The sequence below is a fragment of the Cordyceps fumosorosea genome (assembly GCF_001636725.1).
Source record: "Cordyceps fumosorosea ARSEF 2679 chromosome Unknown scaffold_46, whole genome shotgun sequence".
Taxonomy (NCBI): Eukaryota; Fungi; Ascomycota; class Sordariomycetes; order Hypocreales; family Cordycipitaceae; genus Cordyceps; species Cordyceps fumosorosea.
The window spans coordinates 1-24322 of record NW_017387346.1 but is presented as its reverse complement, the minus strand read 5'-3'; the positions used below and the strand labels follow the sequence as shown (position 1 = coordinate 24322).

The 24322-nt window shown below is 56.0% G+C and overlaps 8 protein-coding genes across 8 annotated transcripts; 7 read left to right on the top strand and 1 right to left on the bottom strand.

Moving 5' to 3' along the window:
* Window positions 1-248: 248 nt before the first annotated feature.
* Window positions 249-1838, top strand: ISF_09331 (COP9 subunit 3; the record flags this gene model as incomplete). Its single annotated transcript, XM_018852934.1, has 3 exons — window positions 249-410; window positions 478-681; window positions 732-1838. The coding sequence occupies 3 exons, from the start codon at window positions 249-251 to the stop codon at window positions 1836-1838; spliced, it is 1473 nt and encodes a 490-aa protein (XP_018699861.1).
* Window positions 1839-2906: 1068 nt separating this feature from the next.
* On the top strand, window positions 2907-5228 carry ISF_09330 (LysM domain-containing protein; the record flags this gene model as incomplete). The annotated part of the gene is made up of 2 exons (XM_018852933.1): window positions 2907-3336; window positions 3469-5228. The coding sequence occupies 2 exons, from the start codon at window positions 2907-2909 to the stop codon at window positions 5226-5228; spliced, it is 2190 nt and encodes a 729-aa protein (XP_018699860.1).
* Window positions 5229-5974: 746 nt separating this feature from the next.
* On the bottom strand, window positions 5975-6915 carry ISF_09329 (integral membrane protein; the record flags this gene model as incomplete). Its single annotated transcript, XM_018852932.1, has 2 exons — window positions 5975-6581; window positions 6647-6915. The coding sequence occupies 2 exons, from the start codon at window positions 6913-6915 to the stop codon at window positions 5975-5977; spliced, it is 876 nt and encodes a 291-aa protein (XP_018699859.1).
* A 1969-nt stretch (window positions 6916-8884) lies between these two features.
* On the top strand, window positions 8885-10138 carry ISF_09328 (PLC-like phosphodiesterase, TIM beta/alpha-barrel domain protein; the record flags this gene model as incomplete). Its single annotated transcript, XM_018852931.1, has 1 exon — window positions 8885-10138. The coding sequence occupies one exon, from the start codon at window positions 8885-8887 to the stop codon at window positions 10136-10138; it is 1254 nt and encodes a 417-aa protein (XP_018699858.1).
* Window positions 10139-11324: 1186 nt separating this feature from the next.
* ISF_09327 (hypothetical protein) lies at window positions 11325-14066 on the top strand (the record flags this gene model as incomplete). Its single annotated transcript, XM_018852930.1, has 1 exon — window positions 11325-14066. One exon carries the CDS (start codon window positions 11325-11327, stop codon window positions 14064-14066), a length of 2742 nt encoding a protein of 913 aa, XP_018699857.1.
* A 2556-nt stretch (window positions 14067-16622) lies between these two features.
* On the top strand, window positions 16623-19056 carry ISF_09326 (hypothetical protein; the record flags this gene model as incomplete). Its single annotated transcript, XM_018852929.1, has 2 exons — window positions 16623-18970; window positions 19023-19056. 2 exons carry the CDS (start codon window positions 16623-16625, stop codon window positions 19054-19056), a joined length of 2382 nt encoding a protein of 793 aa, XP_018699856.1.
* Window positions 19057-20342: 1286 nt separating this feature from the next.
* ISF_09325 (Major facilitator superfamily domain, general substrate transporter) lies at window positions 20343-22257 on the top strand (the record flags this gene model as incomplete). Its single annotated transcript, XM_018852928.1, has 4 exons — window positions 20343-20609; window positions 20672-20999; window positions 21067-21639; window positions 21710-22257. The coding sequence occupies 4 exons, from the start codon at window positions 20343-20345 to the stop codon at window positions 22255-22257; spliced, it is 1716 nt and encodes a 571-aa protein (XP_018699855.1).
* Window positions 22258-22719: 462 nt separating this feature from the next.
* On the top strand, window positions 22720-23127 carry ISF_09324 (Dimeric alpha-beta barrel; the record flags this gene model as incomplete). The annotated part of the gene is made up of 1 exon (XM_018852927.1): window positions 22720-23127. The coding sequence occupies one exon, from the start codon at window positions 22720-22722 to the stop codon at window positions 23125-23127; it is 408 nt and encodes a 135-aa protein (XP_018699854.1).
* Between the last annotated feature and the right edge of the window lie 1195 nt (window positions 23128-24322).

The window sequence follows — 24322 nt, the reverse complement described above, 5'->3', positions numbered from 1 at the left end:
CTTGTGTTGCCTGAAGCCCTGGGCTAATAACATCGGTCAGCTCGATCTCGCAACCCCACCACGCAAACAACCACCCTTGCTTGATTCTTCAACATCCAACACGACGACCCCTATTGGCGTGCTTTTCTTTTCTTTATTAAATCGATCAATCTTCTCAGCCTCCTTCCAAGCAGCAAAATTCACTACCGGTCGGCCTCATTGATCAGCGGGCAGCTCGTTCTTTCCCCAGAATCGAGACCACCGCCACCATGGACCACGCGCTCGTGATTCTCAACTCCCTAGCAGACCCCGGCCCCCGCGGAGGCGTCAAGAATCGCGATGCCGAGATCAGAGGATACCTGGCCCAGGCAACCGCCATCCCCAAGTCTGCCAGGGAAGCCTTGGGTGCCGACCCGCGACGAGCATTGGAGGTAAGGCTGGGTCGCCCCCGCGTTTGACCACCAACCAGAATAGCTGATCGCAGCTGTTGCGCCTTAGGTAATCGATCCCTCTCGAAACTCGATCGGATGCTTGTTTCTACTCGACACCATCATAGCCTCTGGGATGGAGCACGTCGAAAGACAGGTGCTGTTGGACAAGATTGTGCACTTCTTCACAAGCTTCGACCCCGTTCAGATCCGATATGTCGGCGCCATCTTTCGAAATTTTCTAGACTTTGCCCTTTCTGGTGGCCTTTTTCCCGTAGGTTGGCTGCAATTTGGGAAAGATGCCGTGTTCTGACTTGAATGTAGCCCGCCGTTACCGTCGAACTCCTGGCGACAGCCATCCTCCGCATCGACCCGACAGGAAGCCTGTTGACGTCGACACACCTGCTTCTCGCCAAAATAGCTGTCGAGTCAAACATATTGGAACCAGCACTCGAGGTTCTGGACAAGGAAATCACTTGCTATCCGACCACGTTGTCTGGCCGGGAAACGCGAGACTGGCGAAGGCTGTGCGACCCCTCCCTCCCTCCCACTTTGTACATCTCCACAGCAACCGGTCTCACAGACGGCCTCAAGAGCAGTTCCGTTCTGGAATACAACTTTCTCAGGTCTCTTGTGTATTCTAGTCGACGAGACTGGAGCAAGGCCTTTGCGGCTCTGGAACAAGTCATCACACACCCCACCAAAGATCGGGGGGTGAGCAAGGTCATGACGGAGTGCCACAAAAGATGGCTCCTTGTCGGGCTTTTGAACTCCGGCCAGGTACATTCACTACCTTCTTACACCTCACAGCAGCCCGTGGCATCATACAACTCGCTCAGCGCTGAATACAAAGAACTTGCTAGCCGTTTTGTCGCACCTAGCGCCAAGGGCTTGAAAGAGTGTGCAGAGACGAATGCAGGAATATGGCAACAAGATGACACTACAAGTCTAGTTGCCGAAGTATTATCCTCATTCCAAAAATGGGAGATCTTCAATCTGCGAAAAGTCTTTGCGGAAGTGTCCATCTCCCAGATCAGACGCCTAACCAGCAGCGCTCTAACAGGAGAGCCGCTGAAGACTGATGAAGACGTCATTGCTCTAATTCAGGACATGCTGGGCTCTGGCATGCTCAAGGGTATCTTGAAAGTTGATGGAACGGCCGGTACCTTTCTCAAATTCGGTGATACGTCATCGGTGCTGACAGAACAAGATTTCGCACGGGAGATTGCCACCAGGCACATGCGCATCACGGCCCTGAAACAACAATACAAGGAAGTCAACGACCGCCTGAGCGATAAAAGAGAATATATCAAGTACGTAGCTCTCGAGCAAAAGAGAGCTGAGAAGGAGGGTCATGATCCTGGCGTTGGCTTTGACAGCCAGATTGAGGACGAGGACCTGATGACCGGCGTTGTCATGGCAAATGGTTAGGACCAACAATCCAAAGTGGGCATGAAGCGCTCGGTTTCTATAGAAAGATGGATGGCTTCCAGGCTTAGTACAATCATCACGCGGGCTATCGCTGATGCTTATGCCGATGCCGGTAATGGCCGCCTGCCAACCAGATAGAGATGGATTAGGACTGGTGACTGGTAAAGTCATCGCACATGCATTCGTCTTACACAGCATAATTGACCGGTGGGGGTTTTCTAGTTTCATAATGATGAATGATTATGATGACTTTTTCTTCCTTGCAGCCACCACATTCATGTCCGTGCATAAGCACTGCTTGGCCCTGTCTCGCCTTTTTGCAAGGTTTCTTTTGAGGCGCTCAGCAACCTTTGTTCTGCCAAATGCTTCAAGCATGGCGTGCGTTTGCCTGGATATTGAGGCTTCAGCATTTCGCTTCTGCAAACTATATTTGGACGCACCAATCTTCCACAGAATCAACCGTCTAAGTGGGTTTGCTTTCCCCACGATTGTTGTGCGTTTCTACAAGTCGATTTTCTGTCAGGTATATGTCCCACGTGACAGATCAGTTCTTCCTTTGTGCGATGGGGGGGGGGGAATCAACCGCGATTCCGTCTCGTCTGTGAGAATTCTAGACCTACGCGTTCGCGATTTGACTTTTTTCTCTTCGTGGACTATGTTGAGGATCGTCAGGGCGACGCTGTTCTCGAACGTTGCCTAATGCCCTAGTTTCTGCCACGAGGGCATCGTCAGCCTCGTCTAATTCTACTTGGCGACGCCCAGGTGAGTCCATGGCAGTGGACGGCGTGGATAGTCTTATACTTAGCCTTTAACATCTGTTCGCGGAACGATGACTAGGGACTCTATAATAAACACGTAAAATGTTTGAAATTAATGGTCTGTTATTAAATACAAGACCCCCCTCCCACAGATTCTCTCCGTTCGCTTCTGAATCTTGCCTAAACTTCGGTCTCCATCCTGCCTCATCGCACCGTTTCCTCATCCCGATACCTAGCTACACAGCTTGGTCGTCCTTGTTGGCAAATTTTCTCTTGCAACCTCTCAACTGCCTTCATCTGCAAGCTCATCATGGCGTTCATCAAGTCCTCCATTGTCAAGCTCCTCGCTGTCGGTCTCGCTTCCCTCGCCGACGCCGCGCCCTTCAACGTAACGAACCAGACAACCACGCAGCAAACCGTCACGAAAATCACCATCGTGCGGGTGACTTCTACTTCAACCAGGGTGCATATCGCCACGGCCACTCTCATTCCCAGTGCCAATATCACCACTACAAACGCGACGACAGAGACTGCTAAAATCACCGCGAGTCTCACTCCAAGTGTCAATATCACCTCTACAAACATGACGGCAGAGACTGCTACTATTACAGCGAGTCTCATCCCCAATATCACCACCACCACAAAGGTGGCGACGCCAACGTCAAAGAAGTTGCTCCCACGGACTACCGCTAAAATATACGACTCGGACCACCCGTCGGAAGACGATAACGTGGTCAAAGGTAAAGGCAATGTTGACACCAATCTCGCCGCAGTTGCTAGCCTCCTCGGCATTTCAAGTACATAAAGGAGACTCCCCTTTCCCCGGCAATATTCTCGCCCACCGCACATCTTTTGCTAACACTCATGTTCAGCGGAGCAATTGAGCAAGCTTCAGTTTGAAACCACCGACCCCGAGCTCGCCGAGCCCACCGGCAACACAACCGCCAACCTGACCAAGATTGAGCTCCTCAACAGCGTCCTCAAGGACAACAACAACAACAACCGGTCCTTCCCCAGCGCCGCCGCCGGCACCAAATTGGGCCTGTTCGACAGGCCGATGCCCCGCTTCCAACCTCAGGTTGACGTGGGCGGCATCTGGGTCGGCCTCATCAACGCGACGCCGTACCGGTGGCAAATGTCCAGCGTCAAGACCTGGAACATCAAGGGCAACTTCGCCGAGAAGCTGGCCCACTCCATCGATCCCGGCCAGTCCGTCAGCGCCATCGCCTGGACGCGCGAGCTCAACAGCCGCGCCGAGGCCGTGTACCGGCTCGTCGGCACCCGCGAGGAGTCGTGGTTCACCCTCAATATCGCCGAGGACCGCCCCCACCGCATCACCGTAGAGTACGGCGGCGCCCTCCGCACCGTCGGCAACGCCAACGGCACCGCGGTCGTCGACCTCGGCGTGCACGACGGCGTCGTGAGCCCCGCGTTCGTGCTCGCCGGCGCCGAGGGCCGCTTCTTCGCCAACGACATCGACACCGCGTGGATGCGCGCCACGCTGCCCGAGATCGGCACCCGCACGCTCCGCGAGGTCACGCTGCCGCGCTCCCACCACTCGGGCATGTACGCGCTCACCAAGCGCCTCGGCCTCGGCAACGCGGCCAACACGCTGACGCAGGACTACGACGTGTACACGCAGATGGCGCGCGGCGGCGTGCGCGTCATCGATTGCCGGCCGGCGATCGGCAAGAACGGGAGCGTCTTCGAGGCCCACGGCACCAAGCTACTGGGGCTCTACCACGGCGGGCTGGGCATCACGCAGGCCGAGCTGGTGCGCCAGGTGAACCAGTTCAACGACGACCACCCGGGCGAGCTCGTCATCATCGACGTCGACGGCAGCGAGATGCGCGACGGGCGCAAGTGGTTCAACCCGATGGACGCCGCGGCCGTCGCCGAGGTCGTCGAGGGCTTCACGCACCTCAAGCACCGCGCCTACATCACGCCGGGTAAGGACCTCTCCCATCTGCCCCTCAACCGACTCATCGGCGGCGGCGAGTCCGCCGTCATCGTCCGCATGGAGGAGTCCCGCATCCGAGACGTGCCCTCCTGGCCCGGCGCCCGGGAAGGCTTCGTCACCTCCGCCGAGCTCCCCCTGCGCAAGCGCTACTCCGACGCCGGCAACGGCGCCAAGCTGCTCAGCGACCAGGTGCGCGCGCTGCGGCAGGCGCGCGTGGGCGGCGCCAAGTGGCCGCTGTACGGCAGCGAGTTCATCGTCACGCTGATGGGCCTCGAGCTCGTCCTCGGGGCGAGCATCACCGAGGTCAACCGGCAGGCGTGGGACATGCTCGTCGAGCGCTTCTGGCCGGCCTTTGCCGACGACTTCTACCCCAACTGGATCACCATGGACGCGGTGCGCGGCGACGGGCTGCGCGCGGTGGCGGTCGCGGTGAACCAGTGCTTCGTGGCGAAGCGCTGCGGCACGCTCAGCGGGCGCGTCAGTGCCGCCAAGGAGTTTGTGCTGAACGCGCCGCTCGCCGCCCGCGATGTAGGGGAGGTTCTCAACGGCACCGTCTCGGTGGACAAGACCGTGCTGGCTTGGAACGCCGGCGACGATGACGACGACGACGAGGCAGTCGATGACGATGATGGCAGCGTCGAAACACAGGATGAGATGCAAAGAGCAGATTAGTCGTGACCGCAAACCGTACGGGATGGGCACTTTTCAGTGGTCTCTGCGGGCGGCCACACGGCATCAGCTCTGTCTCGCCTGCTTGCCTGGAATTGCGGCTCGTTTCGCTCTCGTGTTCAACATTGGACCATTTAGTACTCTGTTTGCCTCTTCGGTGCTCGGGATTGGATCTCGGTTATGTTTTGGAGTTTGGTGTTGCATCGAAGTTATGGGTGTACTGGTACCCTGCATTCAATCGGGAGTTTGTTATCATTTCTGGGATTCTGTCGTTGACAGACTTGATTTGGGAACAACAAATATGGCGTTGGAGTTTGTTCGATTTGAATGATACCCCTTCGAGATATGTATTTGTCAAGATAATAATAAAAGACAAAACAAGAGGTTAAAAAAGAAATTAGACAAAAACAAGAGAAATAAAGATAAAACATACCCAAATCCCCGTGCAGCCTTTTTAAACATGTGCTTTCGTTGAGTAAACATCTGTGTCTCTAAAAGGATTTGTTGACAGCTTTCCACAATGCTTGCCCTGTTGAGCAGCGCCCGCCAATCCCATCACTTGATCTTTAAAAAAGTCTCTTTCTTGCATCAGTATTGCGCTAACAAATGTCTATCCTAAAACTGAAAATCCGGAAATAAATTCGCTGTATCCAATGTAGTACCCGTCTACAGTATCCAAACGCCAAGCTGTGAATGCAAAAGACCAGTCCCATATTATACCAAAGTCTAGCTTATTACACTCTTTCTATCTATTGCGGTGAGGAACTTTTCGGTGAGGAGCTTTTCGTCTTTTTTCGGCTCATAAATCGAGGAAGTGACCCATTGTGGTTGCTACTACTCGTCTCGGCCATACTGCCATTCGAACGCTTCGACGATGACGACCGCTTGATCCGCTGTGGCCGGCAGAAGCAGCCCATGGCTGAGTGCAGCAAGAAGGCGAGGAGCGTGACGAGGGTGCCAATCCACATAAAGACAAACATCTTGATGCCAATGTCAGCGCTGATGTTGAGCTGGTCCTGGGCCGTGAGCGCGATCCTGGCGGCGACGCTGATGACGGTGGCAATGACGGAGGCGACGGCGAGCGTAATGACCGAAAGAAGGCCGATGATGGAGATAAATAGGGAGAATAAGCGGCGGCGGGTGGCGAGGGGCGTAAGGACGAGCAGAATGGCGTTTAGAATGGTGCCGGCCATGAAGCACCCGTACATGACTTGCGAGCCGATACGCAGGAGGGTGAGGATGGTGATAACCTGGGAGGGCAGTGCTATCTTGGCGCCGGCAAGCAGCTCGCTGACGAGGACCTCGACCGGATTGAACCAGTAATACTGCTTGGGGCGGGAGCAAAAGGTGACGCCTCTGTCAGGATGTTAGCTACCTTGGTTGCGCGTCTGGGCATAGAGAAGGGCCAGGTGGAAACATACTCATCAAGATAACCTTCGCAAAAGTTCCAGAGGCCAACAGAATAAAAATCATGGAGACCGAGGCTGCGGGCGACCGAGTTGAGCAGCTGGGAGTTTTCGACAGCGATGGGGATGATGTGGGAGACGTCGAGCTTGAAGAAGTAAATGTCGTTGAGAACGCCATTGATGTGTGTGTTACCGATTAGGACGAGAACGAGAAAGGGGATGGTGATGAGATAACAGAGCCAGGCGATGATTGTAGTGTTGCGGCGAGCTTTTGGAGGCGCCATGGTGGTGATGTTGATGTGCGCGGCTGTTTGGGTATGGATGTCGCGGGCCTGAAGCAGGGGCCGTCGTGGGAGGAGAGGAGCACCGTTCTACTCAACGTCTATGCATATCCAGGTATTTCGTCTAGAGTTTTGTTAAGCGAGTAATGGTTCAATTGACGATATAGCTTCAGAAACAGAGATGGAAACGAGCGTGGATGATGGGATGGTGTGGGATGGAGAGAGAAGGGAAAAAGTAGCGGTGCCGTCATCGCCAAGCTACAGCTACAACTGCCTACCTATGTACCTATGTACATACATACATACATGTGTATGTACTATTGGCAGGAGGAGCTAAGGAGGCAGGATGATTCGGGCGGAATGGCAGAGACTACAGTGGATGCCCAGCCAGTGGCAGCGGGGAACAAAAGCAAAAGCTTACATAGTTAGAGCGGCAGAGGCTGGAATACGGGGGCGCATCCACTGACTGGAACTGGGCCACTTGGTGCGGTTATTTGACATGGGTTGTCACGGCCATGGATCTGACAACGGAGACTTATTTCGACCTCTTCCAAGTTCCAGGGCAAAATCAAGGCAGCTCATCATTAAAATTGTGTTAGCGTACCACTGCATGACAAGGGACTCTTGGCAGGGCAAGAAAGGGGCAGTTAGAGAATTGCTTCAATAGCTCAGTAGGATATGAATACAAGTCATGGTACAAGCTGGTAATGCAAGTGTAGCTACAAGCAGTCCAGGCAGAGACGAGCCTAACTGAGGAAAGACGCAAATATGCCGTGCCGACCAACCGAAAGCCCAGCGCGTGTTTGCTGGGGCAGCAGAAAAAGCCAGCGCTAACCTGGCAGCAACTACCCTGTGATTACGCGTCTCGTCGAGATCGGGCGTCCAGGCTTGCCAGGGATCCCGAGATGAGAGGTCTTTCTTGTCCCACAGCGATCGTCCCAGCCCTGTCCAAAATCTCCATTGATGCACACAGCAAAGGAGGATGTGGGCAACAAACTTCCTTTTTTTTTCTTCTTATTTCCCTCAAACTTGACGCATTATATTGTCTCAAAACGATGAGGTCATGACTGCGCACAAACAGCTTAGTGGTCTGCCACACCGGGCGGTTGGGCGCCGAGGCTGTGGAGCCATCCGCTCACGATATCTCCGCCGCGCGGAGGCTCAGCCACGCAAGGCGCGTTGCCAACTGACAGCGAGGAGGCATTGCAAGCTCTGCCACAGTGTTTCTGTCAGATACCATTTCTCGTTTTTGAACATTCTCAGTAGTAGCTAGCCTTCCTATTTCCTTCGTCAATTTTCCCTTCGTTTTCCAATCATCAGCAGACTACTGCCTACACCTCAAGTGCCTCGCCAAGCCACATCGGCCAAGGTAGCCGCTACTTTCGGACTCCGATGTTTTACGAGACCTCGTCAATTACAACAGCTAGTCCAGCAAAATAATTAGCTGGACCATCAGGCCAGGAAATATTTAATTGCCCAGCGTGAGCGAATTCCAACCAATAGCACCAAGACAGACTAGAGTCCAGGCCTTGGCAGATTCAGATGTGCCGGTCAAAAATCGTTGCTACGATTCCAAAGGTGTGGACGCATTTGATACGGGCACAGATCCAGTGGATAGAGAAGACAAAAAATAAAATAGGGCATAGAGGACATAGAAAACATAGAAGATAAAATATCAAGAAAGATAGGAAACATAAGAAAGACAATACATAATATTAGGTAGTTAGTATTTACAAGAAAATAGTTCCATCCTGCTTCGGCGGGACCTGCCCCCAGCCGACGTCACTAAATTTCCCTAGCGCCAGCAGCCCTTGCCTTGCTCTCGCTATCCATTTCTCAACAACCACACAGCATTAACTCTTACTTGTTTGGTTCCTTTTCTCGTTCCTCCTATATCCCATTTCGGCTTTTTTCAACTACCATACAACCCATTGGGATTGTACAACTCAATCCGCGTGTCTTTCTCATCGCCATGAGGCCATCACTTGCGGCCGTTGCCGCCGTTGTCCTCGCCCCGGCCGGCCTAGCTCAGGTCGTCTCATATAGCGACTCCTCCGGCCTCACCTTCTTCACCGGCACCCGTACCATCCCCCCATCCACGTCCACAGGGCCCCCAAGTGGCATCTACTCGAGCTACGGCACACAAATCACCCTCACCGGCAGCAACGATACCACCACCGCGACCAGCACGACAACGACAACGCCCACGAGCACCAGCAACGGCACCACCTCCGCGACGCCCACAAACACCCAGCCCTGCAACAACTACGTCGAGTTCTGCACCCGCCGCTACAGCAATATCAGCTTCGTTGCGGCCCACAACTCGCCATTTGTCCGCCCCGGCAACTCGGCCTCCAACCAGGCGCTGCCCGTCAAGGTGCAGCTGAACGACGGCATCCGGCTCGTACAGGGCCAGATGCAGTGGCCGACCAACGGCACCGAGCCGCACTTTTGCCATACCTCGTGCGACATCCTTGACGCCGGCCCCATCTACGACTGGCTGACCGAGGTACGCGAATGGGTCGACGACCACCCGTATGACGTCGTCACGATCCTCCTCGGCAACGGCAACTACTCGGACGCATCGCTCTACAAGCCCTTCATCGAGAAGAGTGGCATCCAAAAGTACGCGTACACGCCGCCGCTGCTGCCCATGCGCCTCGGCGACTGGCCCACGCTCGAGGAGCTCATCCTCCGCGGCAAGCGCGTCATCATGTTCCTCGACTACAATGCCAACCACACCGCCGTCCCCTGGCTGCTCGACGAGTTCTCGCAGGTCTGGGAGACGCCCTTTGACCCGACCGACACCGCGTTCCCGTGCACCGTCCAGCGCCCGCCCGACCTCAAACCGGAAGACGCCCGCGACCGCATGTATCTCATGAACCACAACCTCAACGCCGAGTTCAACGTCTTTGACATTCAGCTCCTCGTGCCCGCCGTCTCCCTCCTCAACCAGACCAACGCCGCCGAGGGCCCGGGCAGCCTCGGCATGGCCGCCAACAACTGCCGCTCCGACTGGGGTCGCGCCCCCAACTTCCTCAACGTCGACTACTACAACTACGGTTCCGACAAAATCAACGGCTCCGTATTCCTCGCCGCCGCACGCCTCAACAACGTCACCTACAACCGCACCTGCTGCGGCCAGGTCTCGGCCGGGCAGATGCTCAGTTGTACCCACTGGGTCGGCGCCGCAGCGCTCATGTTAGCTGCATTTCTGGTTCTGTAGTTGGGCTAAGTGTGGTCTTGTTTTCGGCTGCAGTCTTGCCTTTTCATTTCAGCATGGCGTTATGTGGGCTTTTTGGTATATTAGACGCATCGTGAAAAACTGCTTCTTTCAAATACAGAGACATAATTTCCTTCTCACAAGTATTCCAGTCCACCGTAATCTGTGATCTGCTACGACAGATAGAGGTTCCTTTGAAAATTACGGCTATCTTGCCTATATTTAGATTTCTCATCCTTTTGTATGTCCGTTACTTATTCCTTGACTCTGTCATTAAAATCTGTCGCGATTGGGTAACGACGTTCCTTTTTTTTTTTTTTACAGATTTTTACCCCAACGCCCTTTGCTCGCGCCATGATCGCCATGGCTGCAGCATCAACTTGTGAACTGGAATCGCGCCCCACCCAATAAGTACCACCACAACCGAGATGGAAATACGAGAAATGGCAATGAGGGCGTCCAGCCTCATCAATAGCGCCGGGAGGCCGCTGGCACTAGGTCGTCTCGAGGTCCATGGGGTGGCCGCGGGCACAAAGACCTGCTAGGCGGCTGCAACACAGCAAGCAGAAGCCGACTCCTGACCCAGACTTTAGCTATGTATGTAGGTATGTATGTACATAGGTACCTATCCCACCGCCGCAGCTTGATACCATCTTGGTCCGGCTACGCTAATAAATAAGAATAAACGAAACTACGTTTGGCTACAAAAAGCAACGCACTAGGCAGCCCTATTTTTTCCTGGCATGGTGAGGCTTGCTTTTTGAGCTTAGAAAGCCAACGTGGGATTAATTACTCGCCCGAACGGGTGCCCCAAAGCCAAGAATAGAGATCCCCTCCCGCAGCCAATGGTGGCTGGTCGCCTGCCCACTTGCTGCACTTCAGCTCCAGCGCCGCCAGCTGAGGCAGGCCGCCAACATCTCCGACCTGTCCAGACGCTCCTTCAAATCTCGTCCTTCTTCTGTCCTTCATTTCCAGTCACTTTTTTCTCCTCCATTCTTTCAACCTCGCAGCTTTACTCTCAAGCACTAAAGTCCAGCCTTCACCCGTTCATATTGCATCGCGTCGTTTGCTTCATTCGCCGCCCCGCTACAGCCAACCGAACAACAAAAACCTTGGCGACGACTGCGCCGCCTCGCCCACCACGAGACAACGTCCTTTCGCCGTCCGACAATGGTTTGAATCCTAGGGAATGGATTGGAATAGCGAACGAGGCAAGGAGCCCCTGCGCCAAGGCCACGCCGCCGCTTCTCCCCTCCCTCGTCCATCTCCCGAACTCGAGCTATCCCACCGAAGCTCCAACATCTCGAACGTCACCGACATTGGCATCAGTCCCTATGAGGCATCTACCGTCAGCGAATCAACCATAGCCAGCCCGATCTATGCCGTAGCCTCCCCGACGTCGTTGTACAGTGCCGGCGGCAGCGGCAGCACAGTCGCCGTCTCGCCATACAGCGGCGGCGGCGGCGGCAGTTCAGTCGTGTCACCCTTCGGAGACGAAACGAACTACCAGTCTCGACGACCGTCTTGGCGTGGGTCCCTCTCCTACTCCAACTCACGACGGTATGCACCGCTTGTGGGCGGCAACGAAGTCTCGAGACCAACGACCGGACGACGATCCTCGGCGACAAGCTTCCGCTCTCGCAGCAGCTATGCGCCAACCCTAGGCAACGCCATTCCTGAGCACGGCGACGACGAGTCGTACGCCATGACACTGCTCTCGCATCCTGCTCCCATGGGCATGACGCCCGTGTTTCCTCAACACACGCGTCAAGTCTCGGACGACATGCCGCCAATGTCGCCCGTGGGCTTTGACGTTGGGTCGGCGCTCGGTCCGCTCTCCGCACACGATAACGAATACCTCTCCCAGTGGCAGCAACAGGAGTCACAAGGCGTCCTGTCCGGCGGCCTGGGCCAAGGCTTCCGTGCAGACTCGACGCTCCGCGACGCCGAGTTGCTTGCCTCGCCGAGCACCCCTCGGAGCATGTCCCGCTCCTTTACCTTACTCCGGGCCTCGCGGCCGCCGACCCGCGCCGAGACCATCAAGACGCGCGGCCAGGACGAAGCCGACCGCCTAGGGCGCGTCATCGAGGTCATCATCGAGGAGCCGAGCGCGGACCTGAGCAGCATCGAGGGCGGCCACTTGCCCATCCACGGCGACGACGAGCAGCCGGACGCGCTGCGGCGCTCCACGTTCCCCAGCGCGGCGCTCAAGCGGCAAATCTTCTTTCCCAAGCCCAACTGGAAGCCGTGGTCGATGCGTTGGCCACACCTGACGCTGCTGGTGCTCGTGTCCGTTGGCCTGGCCGTCATGCAGGAGGTGCTGTTCAGGCGCTTCCGTGACACGCCCATCCTAGCATTCCACTCGCCCAAGGAGGTCCAGCCGCTTATCTACTTCGCCGTCAAGTTCCTGCCGACGCTCGCGGCCGTCGTGTACGGTGTGCTGTGGCAGTTTACCGACTTTGAGGTGCGCCGCCTCGAGGCCTTCTACCAGCTGTCCAAGGATGGCGGCGCGCTGGCCTCCGAATCTATCAACGTCGACTACGTGACGAGCTTCAACCTCGTACGGCCGATTCGCGCGCTGAAGCTGGGCCACTACACTGTCGCCGTGTCGTCGCTCGGCACGCTGCTGGCGGGCTCGCTCGGGCCGACGTTTGCGGCGGCCTCGGTCATTCTCACGCCGAGCCTGCGCGAGCGCAACGCGCACCCGGACGCGGAGAAGACGCTCACCTTTTCGTCGACGTGGTCGCGGCTGCTGACGTCGACGCTGACCATCTGCGCGGTGCTGGCGACCGTGCTGTTTGTTTTGCTGCAGAAGCGACGCTCCGGCCTCAACTCGGACGTGCGCGGCATCGCGGGCCTCGCGTCCATGGCGGTGGTGAGCCACATCCTCATGGACTTCAAGGACATGGACACGGCCAAGCATAACGACATTCACCACAAGCTAAAATATCACCGCTACATGTTGAAAAACTCTTCCCTGGCGCCCGACGACGAGAACCTGACGTCTGCCAAGGATAGGGAAAAGTTCTACGGGGTGGACGACGAACCCGTCAACCACATGTCGGACAACCCGCACCCCCTGATGCTACGGCCGGGCGGGTGCGTAACGTTCATCGTCGCGCTTGTTGCGTTTATGGGGTTCGTGCCGGCATTCGTCTTCACCGACGCCGGCGTGGTGACGGACAAAGCGCCGTGGTTCGCGACGGCGTGGGCGGTGTGCCTGAAGCTGTCGTGGAACGGGATGGAGACGGCGGTGCGCATGATGGAGCCCTACTACATCCTGTCGCGGCGGCACGCGCCGTCCAAGATCCTCACGCTCGACTACACAGCGCTGCCGTTCGGGTACATGCCGCTGCGGGCGCTGGCCAACGGGCACCTTATCATGTTCTTTGTGGGCTTTGGCAGCATCCTGGCCGAGTTCCTGACCGTCTTCGTCACCGGGCTGACGACGTCGGACGGGCAGGGCTTCATCAAGGCCTACACGGGCCGCGACGAGCCCGCCGACAACGACAGCAACAACCTCAAGAGCATCTACGCGGGGCAGGACACGATCGTGTCATTTTCCGTGAGCTTTGGGCTCACCATGTTCGTGCTGCTGTACATGACAGTCGTGGCGACGGTCGTGTTCGTGCGGCGGCGCCACCCGTTCCTGCCGCGGCAACCCAACACGATCGCGTCGGTGCTCGCGTTCATCCACCAGAGCAAGATGCTGTACCGCTTCGTGGGGACGGCCAAGTTGAACGGCACGGAGATGGCGCGGCGGCTGCGGGAGTGCGACGGCGGCGCGACGTACGGGCTGGGGTGGTTCGAGGGCCGCGATGGGCAGACGCATTGCGGCGTGGACCAGGAGGAGCTGATGAGCACGTACAAGCACGGCGTGGACTATTCAAAGGGTAACAAGCCATGGAATACGCAGTGGGATGTACTGTGATGAGGTGTAGACTACAGTAATGGAGTGAGGGTGATATACTTTGCTATAATGTTGACATGATGTAATGAGCGACTGCTTCATGTATTGAAATGTATAGAGATCTATACTTTTATACGTAAATTCATTTTGCTACGAGAATGTGGCAATAATGACGAAAATACATGTGACGTTTTTTGTCGCCAACAACTCGTATCCTCTGTCTGGTCTAGAGCATCTGAAGCTGGGGTGAAACAGTAATGGCCGCGAGCAGATACCATCCCAAGTTCCTGGACGGGCCGCTACAAGTTCGGCGTTTCAGGTCAGCGACAGCACAACAGACGGCTAGAAATCAAATTGAATGGCAGAGACGGCATATGGTTACAACGCAGATCGAGTTGCGCTGCCGTTCTTCCGTCTCTCCCTCCTAGTTACTGGTCGGCGGGCTGTATCGCTACCCTGCAGTACCCGTAAGAGGAGGCCAGCCGCACGACGCTTGACGTTTTGCAGGAGATGGGGGCGCCGCGAGGCTGACATCCATCACAGGTGAAAGCGATCCGTGGCACGCACAGATACGAGTTGTGGAAGTAAATAGATGATGCTGCACACGAACCCGCGCAGCTGTCAAACCTGCTCGCACGCCAATGTTTGCCGAGCTCGGCCAATGAAAGCACAAAGACACAGCCCAGGGCCTTGGGCGGCTGAGGCTCCCCGGGCGGAAAATGCACTCAACGTAGTAGGTAAGCCAAGAAAGGTCCGAGAAGGCGGCGAGAAAAAAAGGCCAAGAGGAAGAAGGGCTGGGCGGCTGGGCTGGGCTGGGCATTGGCTGGGCAATTTGCGGTGGGCGGCTGTTCAAGCGAAGGGGGGGGGGTTTACTTGGCGAGAAGGCTATGCAAGAGGAATGCGAGTCGCGGAAAATTCGATGACTTTTGTTTCCCTCTCTTTTTGCAAACTTCGTTGATTGCTTTCTTGTTGGATCTTATTACAAAGGGCTTCACAAAGTAACGACGGGTACTCCTTACACAACAGGTTTCTCGTCCAACAATGCTTATTGTTTACCCCTGGTCTAGTGAGTTGGGTACCCCCTGGCTGTTAGGTTAGCGCAAAGAATGGCTCAGGTTAAAAGAGTGGATGTACGGATAACTGGAATTCGAGCTTCCCAGTAGCGGGGTGGCGCCGAGCCAATGGTGCTGACGGGCAGGAATGGTCACGTTTTTTCTATTGTTCCTGTGAGTTAAGTGTAAAGACAGCTTCACCAGCCTCCATATTAAACCGGGTTGATCTACGGAGCATATTTCTGTTGCGGGGGGTTGGAGAGATGCTTTGCGCTGGTGGATCGGGCTGCACGAGTTATCGTAAAGGCTGTTGATGCGTATGCGAGAGGCATAATAACCCTTAATCGCGGGGTTGGAGATTGTTTACTCTGCTGCCCAGATTATCACTCTGCCCTGCCACTATGTTGTATACATAGGCTAGCCAAGTATACGAAGAAACTACACATTGGCAGACTTGGCGGTTTGCCGTTTTTCTCTCGCTTCGTCTTGTGCTATCGTGCTGCGGTGCACCGTACAAGTTGATCTTGGTCGAGTTACCTCTCGCACCCGCATTTCAGTGTGCAAATCCCATGTACTGCACAGCCCATCTCGGCCCACTCATCTGGTACACCGGGTCGATGCAAAACCCCGCCGTCGCCTGCTGTGATTCGCTGCGCCCGATTTTGCGAATTAGCGCCTGCAGACTGCACCAACAACAACAGCATCCAGACTTGCAGTCTGGAGCATCGCCAGCCCACTGATACCCGTACAGCGCATTTTAGTGGCCATCGCATCCAGCGTCTTCCCAACCACTTGTGAGCGGCCTGTGCCTGGAGGCCCATGCCGAGCCCCTGTCCCATTTTTAGCCAATCCCTCGTTTCCACAATCCCATCCGCCAAGGTGGGCGCAGCCTCACCCACCCCGGCCAACCCCCCCTCTCTCCCCTTTGCTTTGCCTCACCCAAAAATCAAGGTCCTACGGGCTACAGGTAAGTTACAGGGGTCGCATCGTTCCTCAGTCAGGCGGCGCACGCAAGTCAAATCCAACCCCAGCACAAAGCACAACCCCCCCCTTACTTCCGAGCCGCCAGTCCCATCTGCTTTTTCCCTCCATCAAACGGTCACCTCATGACCAGCCTCAATTCTTCGTTTCCTAACACCTTGAACTAGTTCTTCTTTCGACAAAAAGAGGGAATCTAGCTGCAAGAGGTACACTATTTGTCGACCTCCTGCTTCCATATATTCCCTGTCCACGCTCGCTATCCCAGTCGTCCGTCTCCTTTCGTTATTTTTTTCGCGACTCGATTAACAGTCCATTCAATTACACCTGCGTTTTGTCTTTTCTCTGGTAGAAAGCATCTCTCTCTCTTAACCACAATTCGCATCACTTCTCTTCAGTACCCATTCGGATATCCGCTTCGACAGCCCCCGATTCTCCGACTACCAAATACGCCCGCCGACCGACTTTTGCGACTTCCCACCTCCGCACTCCCGATTCCGCCTACGAATCCGAGCACCCGTCCGTCTCTTCACCCACCTCCAATACCATGCGGTCCCTATTCAAGGCGCCGCTGCTGTTGCTCGCAGCGGCCGCCACTCTCCTGTCGCCCGTACAGGCCGAGAACAAGCTGCAGTCCCTCGCCCTCAGTACCTGTCAGGACAACTCGGGCTTCTCTGCCTCCCTCTTCCAAGTCACCTTTACGCCAAACAACAATACCGCCTTCGTCAAGATTGTCGCCACCTCGACCATCCACGGCTATGTCAAGTTTGACCTGACCGTCACCGCCTACGGCTATCAGATCATCCACCAGACCGTCGATCCCTGCACCACCACGCTCCAGGGCCTCTGTCCCATGACTGCCGGCAAGATTCCTCTCGACTTCAACCTGAACTTGGGCGAGGGTGCCGCCTCGAAGATTCCCGGAATCGCCTATGCCATCCCTGACCTGGACGCCAAGGTTCGTGTGCTTATCAACGGCACCGATGGTTCCGGCGCCGTCGCCTGCGTCGAGGCCGACATCTCCAACGGAAAGACTGTCGACTTGGCTGGAGTCAAGTGGGCTACTGCCATTATTGCTGGCTTGGCCCTTATCTCCTCTGCCATTGTCAACGGCCTCGGCCAATACAACACCGCCGCCCATGTCGCCGCCAATTCCCTCTCGCTCTTTGGTTACTTCCAATCGCAGGCCATTGCTGGCCTCACCAGCGTCAAGATGCCTCCCATCGTCATGGCCTGGACCCAGAACTTCCAGTGGTCCCTCGGTATCATCCGCGTCGGCTTCCTCCAGGACCTCACCACTTGGTATCAGCGCGCCACCGGCGGCACGCCGTCCACCATTTTTGACAACTTGCTCACCCGCTCCGTCCAAGTCCAAAAGAGAGGCCTTGACGTGGCCGAGGCCGCCGTAAACACTAGCGTCGACTTGTTCAACCGCGCTGTCGCCATGGCCCCCAAGGTTGTTCACTCCATGGCTAAGCGTGCCAACATTGAGACGAGCCAGGGCACCTACATCGTTTACGGCATCCAGCGTGTGGCTTTCCGCGCCAAAATTGAGACGACGAACCTCTTCATGACTGGTCTCATCTTCTTTGTCCTTTTTGCTCTCTTCACCGTCCTGGGTGTAGCCGCTTTCAAGGGCATTTGCGAGGTGCTCGCCAAGAACCAAGTCATGAAGAACGACCGCTTTCTGGACTTCCGCAACGGCTGGCTTACTGTTCTCAAGGGCATTCTCTACCGTGTTGCTCTCCTCGGCTTCCCCGGTGTCACTCTGCTCTGCCTCTGGGAGTTTACTCAGGTTGATTCGCCCGCCGAGGTTGTTTTGGCTGTCGTTTTCCTCTTTGGTCTTATTGTTACGCTCGGCTGGGGCGCCAGCAAGGTCATTCGCATTGCTCGTCGCTCCGTCGCCATGCACCAGAACCCGGCCTACATTCTCTTCTCAGATCCGCAGGCTCTCAACCGCTGGGGCTTCCTGTATATGCAGTTCCGTGCTTCTGCTTACTACTTTATCGCCCCTGTCCTAGCATACGCACTCGTCAAATCTATGGTGATTGCCTTTGGCCAGAAGAGTTCCGTCGCACAGGCCATCTGCCTCATCATCGTTGAAGTCGCCGCACTTATTGCTGCCTCCGTTATGAGACCGTGGATGGATAAGCCCACAAACTCGTTCAACATTGCCATCTGTGTTATCAACTTCCTCAACGCCATCTTCCTACTCATCTTCTCCAACGTTTTTGGCGCCCCTCCGTTGATGGTCGGTGTCGTCGGTGTGGTTCTCTTCGTTCTTAACGCTGCTTTCTCTCTCATCTTGCTCATCATGGTTATTGCATCCACTACCGTCAGCTTCTTCCGCAAAAACCCCGATGCTCGCTATCAGTACATGGCCGACGACCGGGCGTCCTTTATGAAATCTCAGACCCAGCTTAACGCCACTACCGAACTCGATGCTCTCGGCGTCACCGCTCGCGGTGACAAGATGGGGGGCTACAAGGCCCCGCTCGATCTTGATGATGACCACGATTCTCTTCTCGACGCTGGCCGCAAGGATCCCTTTTCCTCTGGCAACCAGTCTCAGGCCTCGTTCCACCAGGGCGGCCAGGGTCCCAGATCGCCCGTCAACCCTTCGATGCCTCTGTTCCCTGGTGCCCGATCCGAGAGCCCGTACCGCTCACAGTCGCCCGGCCCAGGCCAGGCCAACCCGTTCGGCAACCAGTCCCTCGCGCCGGCGCCGCAAAGGGGCCCGATTCCCAATCGTGGGCCTTCTCCCCAGCACGGCCGAGCCCCGTCGCCGCAGATGAGCCGCGGACCGTCTCCGCAAATGCAAAGTCGCGGGCCGCCTCCACAGCAGCGTCCTCCACCGCCTGGTCAGGGCAATTATAGACAGCAAAACTCATCCAGGTAATACTACTCTACCACTTCACTCTAATGTATACGTGCTAACAAGCTACAGTCCCTGGCAGCGCGGAGCTGGATACGACCACTAAGCGACTCCTTTGACACGAGTTTCCTTATCATGTGTTGAATTGCATACTTGCTTTGGGCCTTGAATGGGCCCCCAGCTTAGCCAGATTTGATTCATCGTTGGACGAGCCGCCAATTTGTCATTTTTTGGTTCTGAAAACTGGCGTTTGGATTGTTTTCTTTTTCTTTTATGGTGCCCGAGCGAGTAACTGGTTGTTCTCTTGCCGGTGCCTTTGTATATACACGACACTTCATATTCAGATGCTAGAAGCATTGGGTTTTTTAGGTTAGCTGTCTGAGGACAAATTCACGTTTACTATACTCTACTTGTTTTAATGAGCTCGTGAGAACTTGTGTGCTTATATGTGAGAGCAGTCCGCCAGGCAAAAAGGCATATAAGGTGAAGAGGATGCAAAAATGGAAAACAGTCGAGGTTGTGAATGAGGCATGGCAATCCAGATGGGGGCAAGTTGGAGCAGCAGTGACAAAATAGCGGACCAATAAGGTCTAACTAACGTTTTCTGCCTGTTCTCCATTCTAAAATCCGCGGCTTCGTCTGATGCCCCGTGGTAGGCTCGGGACCGACATTGTATTTCGGTCCCGACGCTAGAACAAAGTTGGACACCACCACCCATGTGGCACTGGCTTTGTCACCGCGAAGCAAGCGAACAAGCACTGACAGCATCCGAATTACTGAGTGACGAGGGGACTACAAGCATACTTAAGTTATACCCGAAGTCAAGGGTACAACCCGAGCGCTGACAAGAGCTCGGGTCTTGCTTGAGTGAAAGCCGGGTCCGCCAAGGACGCGGATCAGAGCTGTCATCTCTTGGCAGATTCAAGACGATGGTACATTCATCGCTGCCGGACGGTGCAATTAGCTAGGTAGCCCTGTGTACTCAGTAAAACTACCAATAGACTACCGTCCGCGGCCATCGGCCATAAACGACCACCGGTCCCCGTGGTGGGGAACCTTTTTACTTTTTTACTCTTCTGTCTAGGCAGCCCGTTTGCCTGGTATGCGTTGCATGATTGGCTTTACCATCCTTCCTTCCCTTCCCCTTCATTCTTTTTTCGCACCACAATGACGGAGCGGACATAGACCGTTCTATCTCCGCCAGCACCCTTGGCGGCGAGCCCTGTCCCACAGTCGGAGACTCGACAAGCCCGGTGACCATGCCTACCCCAATATATAACAATACACTTCGCCCGCCCACCCTCAGTAAATAATCTCGCTACTGCTGTGCTTACGCTTTCACGAAACTACACTACGACGATACGCTAGATATTTGCGTATGGTCGATACATCATGGCGACGGAATCACAACGACAACACGCACCGGGCTCGCTCCCGCCGCCTTCGGTGAGCGAGCTCGACGAGAAAGTCTCACAGCACGATGCAGGCCCTGCAGCCGATGCAACTGATGCAGCCCCCGAAGCCGATGCCCAACTAGCCTTGACGCAAACCAAGAGCGGCAGCGAAAACTACGTCACCGGCATCAAGCTCCAGCTCGTCTTCGTGGCCTTGTCCCTGGTCGCCTTCCTCATGCTCCTCGACATCTCCATCGTCGCCACAGTCAGTATACCCGCCCTACCCTTCATCACAGACTTTGCCCGAAAACCAACGCTCCTCTACAGGCCACCCCCCGAATCACCAGCGACTTCCACTCCCTCACCGACGTCGGCTGGTACGGCAGCGCCTACCTGCTCGCCAACTGCGCGCTGCAGCCGCTCGCCGGCAAGATCTACACCTACTTCAACTCCAAGATCGTCTTCCTCACCTTCTTCGGCATCTTCGAGCTCGGCTCGCTGCTGTGCGGCGTCGCGCAGTCCTCCAAGATGCTCATCGTCAGCCGCGCCGTCGCCGGGCTCGGCGGCGCGGGCCTCATGAACGGCGCGCTGACCATCATCTCCATCGCCGTGCCCCTACCAAAGCGGCCCATGTACATGGGCGCCATGATGGCCAGTACGCAACCTCCTCCCCCTCCTCCTCCTCCTCCCCACTCAGCCCAAAAACTAACGAAGACATGTAGTCGCGCAGATGGGCGTCGTCGTCGGCCCCCTCCTCGGCGGCGCGTTCACCGAGTACACCACCTGGCGCTGGTGTTTCTACATCAACCTGCCCATCGGCGCGCTCGTCGCCGCCCTGCTCCTCGTCATCTCCATCCCGACGCAGGTCAAGCCGCGCACCGACACCGTCCTCCGCACCGTCCAAACCAAGCTCGACCTCCTCGGCTTCGTGCTCTTCGCGCCCTCCATCATCATGCTGCTGCTCGCCCTCGAATGGGGCGGCAACGACTACGCCTGGAACAGCGCGACCGTGATTGGGCTGTTCTGCGGCGCCGGCGCGAATTTTCTCGTCTTCTTGGCGTGGGAGTGGCGCATGGGCGAGGAGGCCATGATCCCGCTCGGCATGCTGAAGATCCGCACCGTCTGGGCGAGCTGCGCGTTCATGTTCTTCTTCTTCTCCATGATGCAGGTCGTGGTGTACTACCTGCCCATCTACTTCCAGGCGGTCAAGAACGCCTCGCCCATGATGAGCGGCGTCGATCTGCTGCCGAGCATCCTCAGCCAGCTCATCAGCACCGTGGGCTCTGGCATCGCCAGTTCGTACCCTGTCTTACCCCAGGACCCCATCATGTTGCTTGTCTTACTGACCAATCTTCGCCTCTCCAGTCACCCGAGTGGGCTACTATCTACCATTCGCCGTGGCCTCTGCCGTCATCACCTCGATCGGCCACGGCACCCTCACGCTGCTCGGACCGCACAGCAGCATCGGTAGCTGGATCGGGTACCAGGTCATCGTCGGCTTCGGCCGCGGCCTCGGCATGCAGATGCCCTTCATCGCCATCCAAAACTCCGTCTCCCGAAGACTCATCTCCGTCTCCATCTCCATCCTGACCTTCACCCAGACCCTCGGCGGCGCCGTCTTCCTGAGCATCGCCCAGACCGTCTTCACCACCAGCCTGCGCACGACGATCCCCCGGTACGCGCCCGACATCCCCGCCCAGGAGATCATCCAGGCCGGCGCGACCGGCGTCTGGAAGACGGTCCAGGACCCGACGGACCTGCAAAACGTGCTGATCGCGTACAACGAGAGCATCCGACGCAACTACTACATTGCGATCGGGTGTTCGGGCATCTGCTTCTTCCTGGCGTTTGGGCTGGGCTGGAAGGATATTCGGGCAAAGAAGAAGCCCGAGGCCGGAACGGAAGAGGTTTAATAATGATATGGGGAAAGCGGAAAATGTACAACTTGACATCTCTACTTGGAATATAGAATTGGTTACAATAATGGTAATGACAAATGGGCGTTGTCCACCCCTGCGGGCTACCAATGATGGAATTATTCGTCACTTGCTCAAATCTCAATATGTATTCACCTTGATACTGTGAAACAGTCCGCCTTGGCGGGCCGCAAGAGGGGACTTCTCTACTGCGTACGGCCCTGCAGCTGGTGCCGCTGTCGCCGGCCCGAACTCTATCTGGAAGGCGCCGATTTTGAAGTCTAGCACAAAGACAGCCCAACTCTGCCCCGAAACAGCCGATTAGCGTGCTCGTTTGTAAGCTGTGACGTATCAAAAGCCGCAAGTGCGTGTTGATCACTTCTGGTCGGTCAACCGACAGCCACGCGGTAAGAAACATCAGCAGAGTCTGTTCTTTCTTGTCAACGACAACTATTCCTCATGGTCTTTAAAGTACTACTCTTTGCCCACCGCAAGCCGGGCCTCTCCCCGACGGAATTCCGCGACTACCTGGAGAGCACGCACATCCCCCTCCTGCGGCGCCTACTCTCCGCCACGTTTCCCACCTCCCACGCCCGGCGCTACATCCACCGGGGCGACGCCGTCGACTCTGACGGCGTGTACCCGGCGACGGTGCTCCTGGGCAGCCAGGCGGATTTCCAATGCGATGTCATTTCGGAACTCACGTTTGAGAACGGGGAGGCGTTCCAGGCGTTCTTTGCGGAATACCAGTCGGACAAGGTGGCGGCGGAACTCAAGGAGGACGAGGCACGGTTCTTGGATGCGGAGAAATTGAGGGCGGTGGTGATTGGGGAGGTGCGGGAGACGTTGCGTGAGGGAGGTAACTGAGTGTCTGTGAATCGGGCAGCGTACATCTGTATGTGAATGCGAAGGTGTGGAGGAGCGAGATCATGTGGACAACGTTGTAGTGCCTAAAGGATCGGAACGCTTTCAATGCTTTTTGTACCTTCTCTATCTACATTGTTAATTTTGGTCCCATCTGCATGTATAATGCCCAACTATCCGTGCCTCCTCCCACCGATCACCCCGGATGTCTCTCGAAGAACTCGGTCATCGCATTCACCGCGTCCGGGCTCGCCGCGCCGCATCGCATCCTTCCGCAACCTGAACCAGGCCGCGCCAAGTACCGGCCCGAAAAAAAAAAAGTCTACGGCAACAAGATTAGTATTTCAGAATGGCTCGACTGGGCGCCAGAGAAGAATAGGTACAGGCTCGACGTCGGCTGCTGGTGTCGCAGGCTGCTTCTTGTTGTTCGGCGGCTGGTTGCCCGAGTAGCTGCGGGTTAGCCAGAGAGCTACCCGGTACCGTCCATCCGACGTCGTTTGTTGCGCACAGCGCCGCGTTTGACAAGTTCTTGGTAAGTTTTAGGGCTGGAGACCAAGGTCAGCGTTGCGATTGCTTGCTAGGGGGCACCAGTTCTCGTTCAACTACGCACGGCCCGCTCACCCGTGTGTCACCAAGCGCCGTCAAGATCCAATCGCGGAGAGGGAAGGCTGAGATGATACTAGTCTAACCTTGCTTGAACAACGCAAACTACCCCAGCGACTGACTTTGAAGTTGGCACATGGGAATTACAGCTTGGAATTGAGTTGCAGGATCCGAGTATATGGTAACTCGTGTCTCGCAAATTTGCGGCTAAACCAGGACCGTTAAGTCCAGTGACCTGGCTGACGTTGACTACCATCGGCTAGACCCCTGCTCAATATCAGGCTGGCCAGAAAGTCGACATCCTCCAGCCACACTGCAAGGAGGTGGGAAGGAGAAGCCATCGAGGTATCCAACTTGCAAAAAAAATACAAAAAGAAGATAAAAACATACAACAGCCGGTGTTCGCTGGTCGTCACCGACCCAACTACTAATCTGCCGATTAACAGCTTGTCTATGGGGGAGCAGACGGGATGTCTTGCACAGTAACAGGACCAACCGGAACCCGAAGTTTACCCGCCCGCCTTTAGCAAGCGATTCTCCAGGCAAGAGCGATTCACGATCGAGCAGCCTATAATGAAGCGATGTAAATTGCATG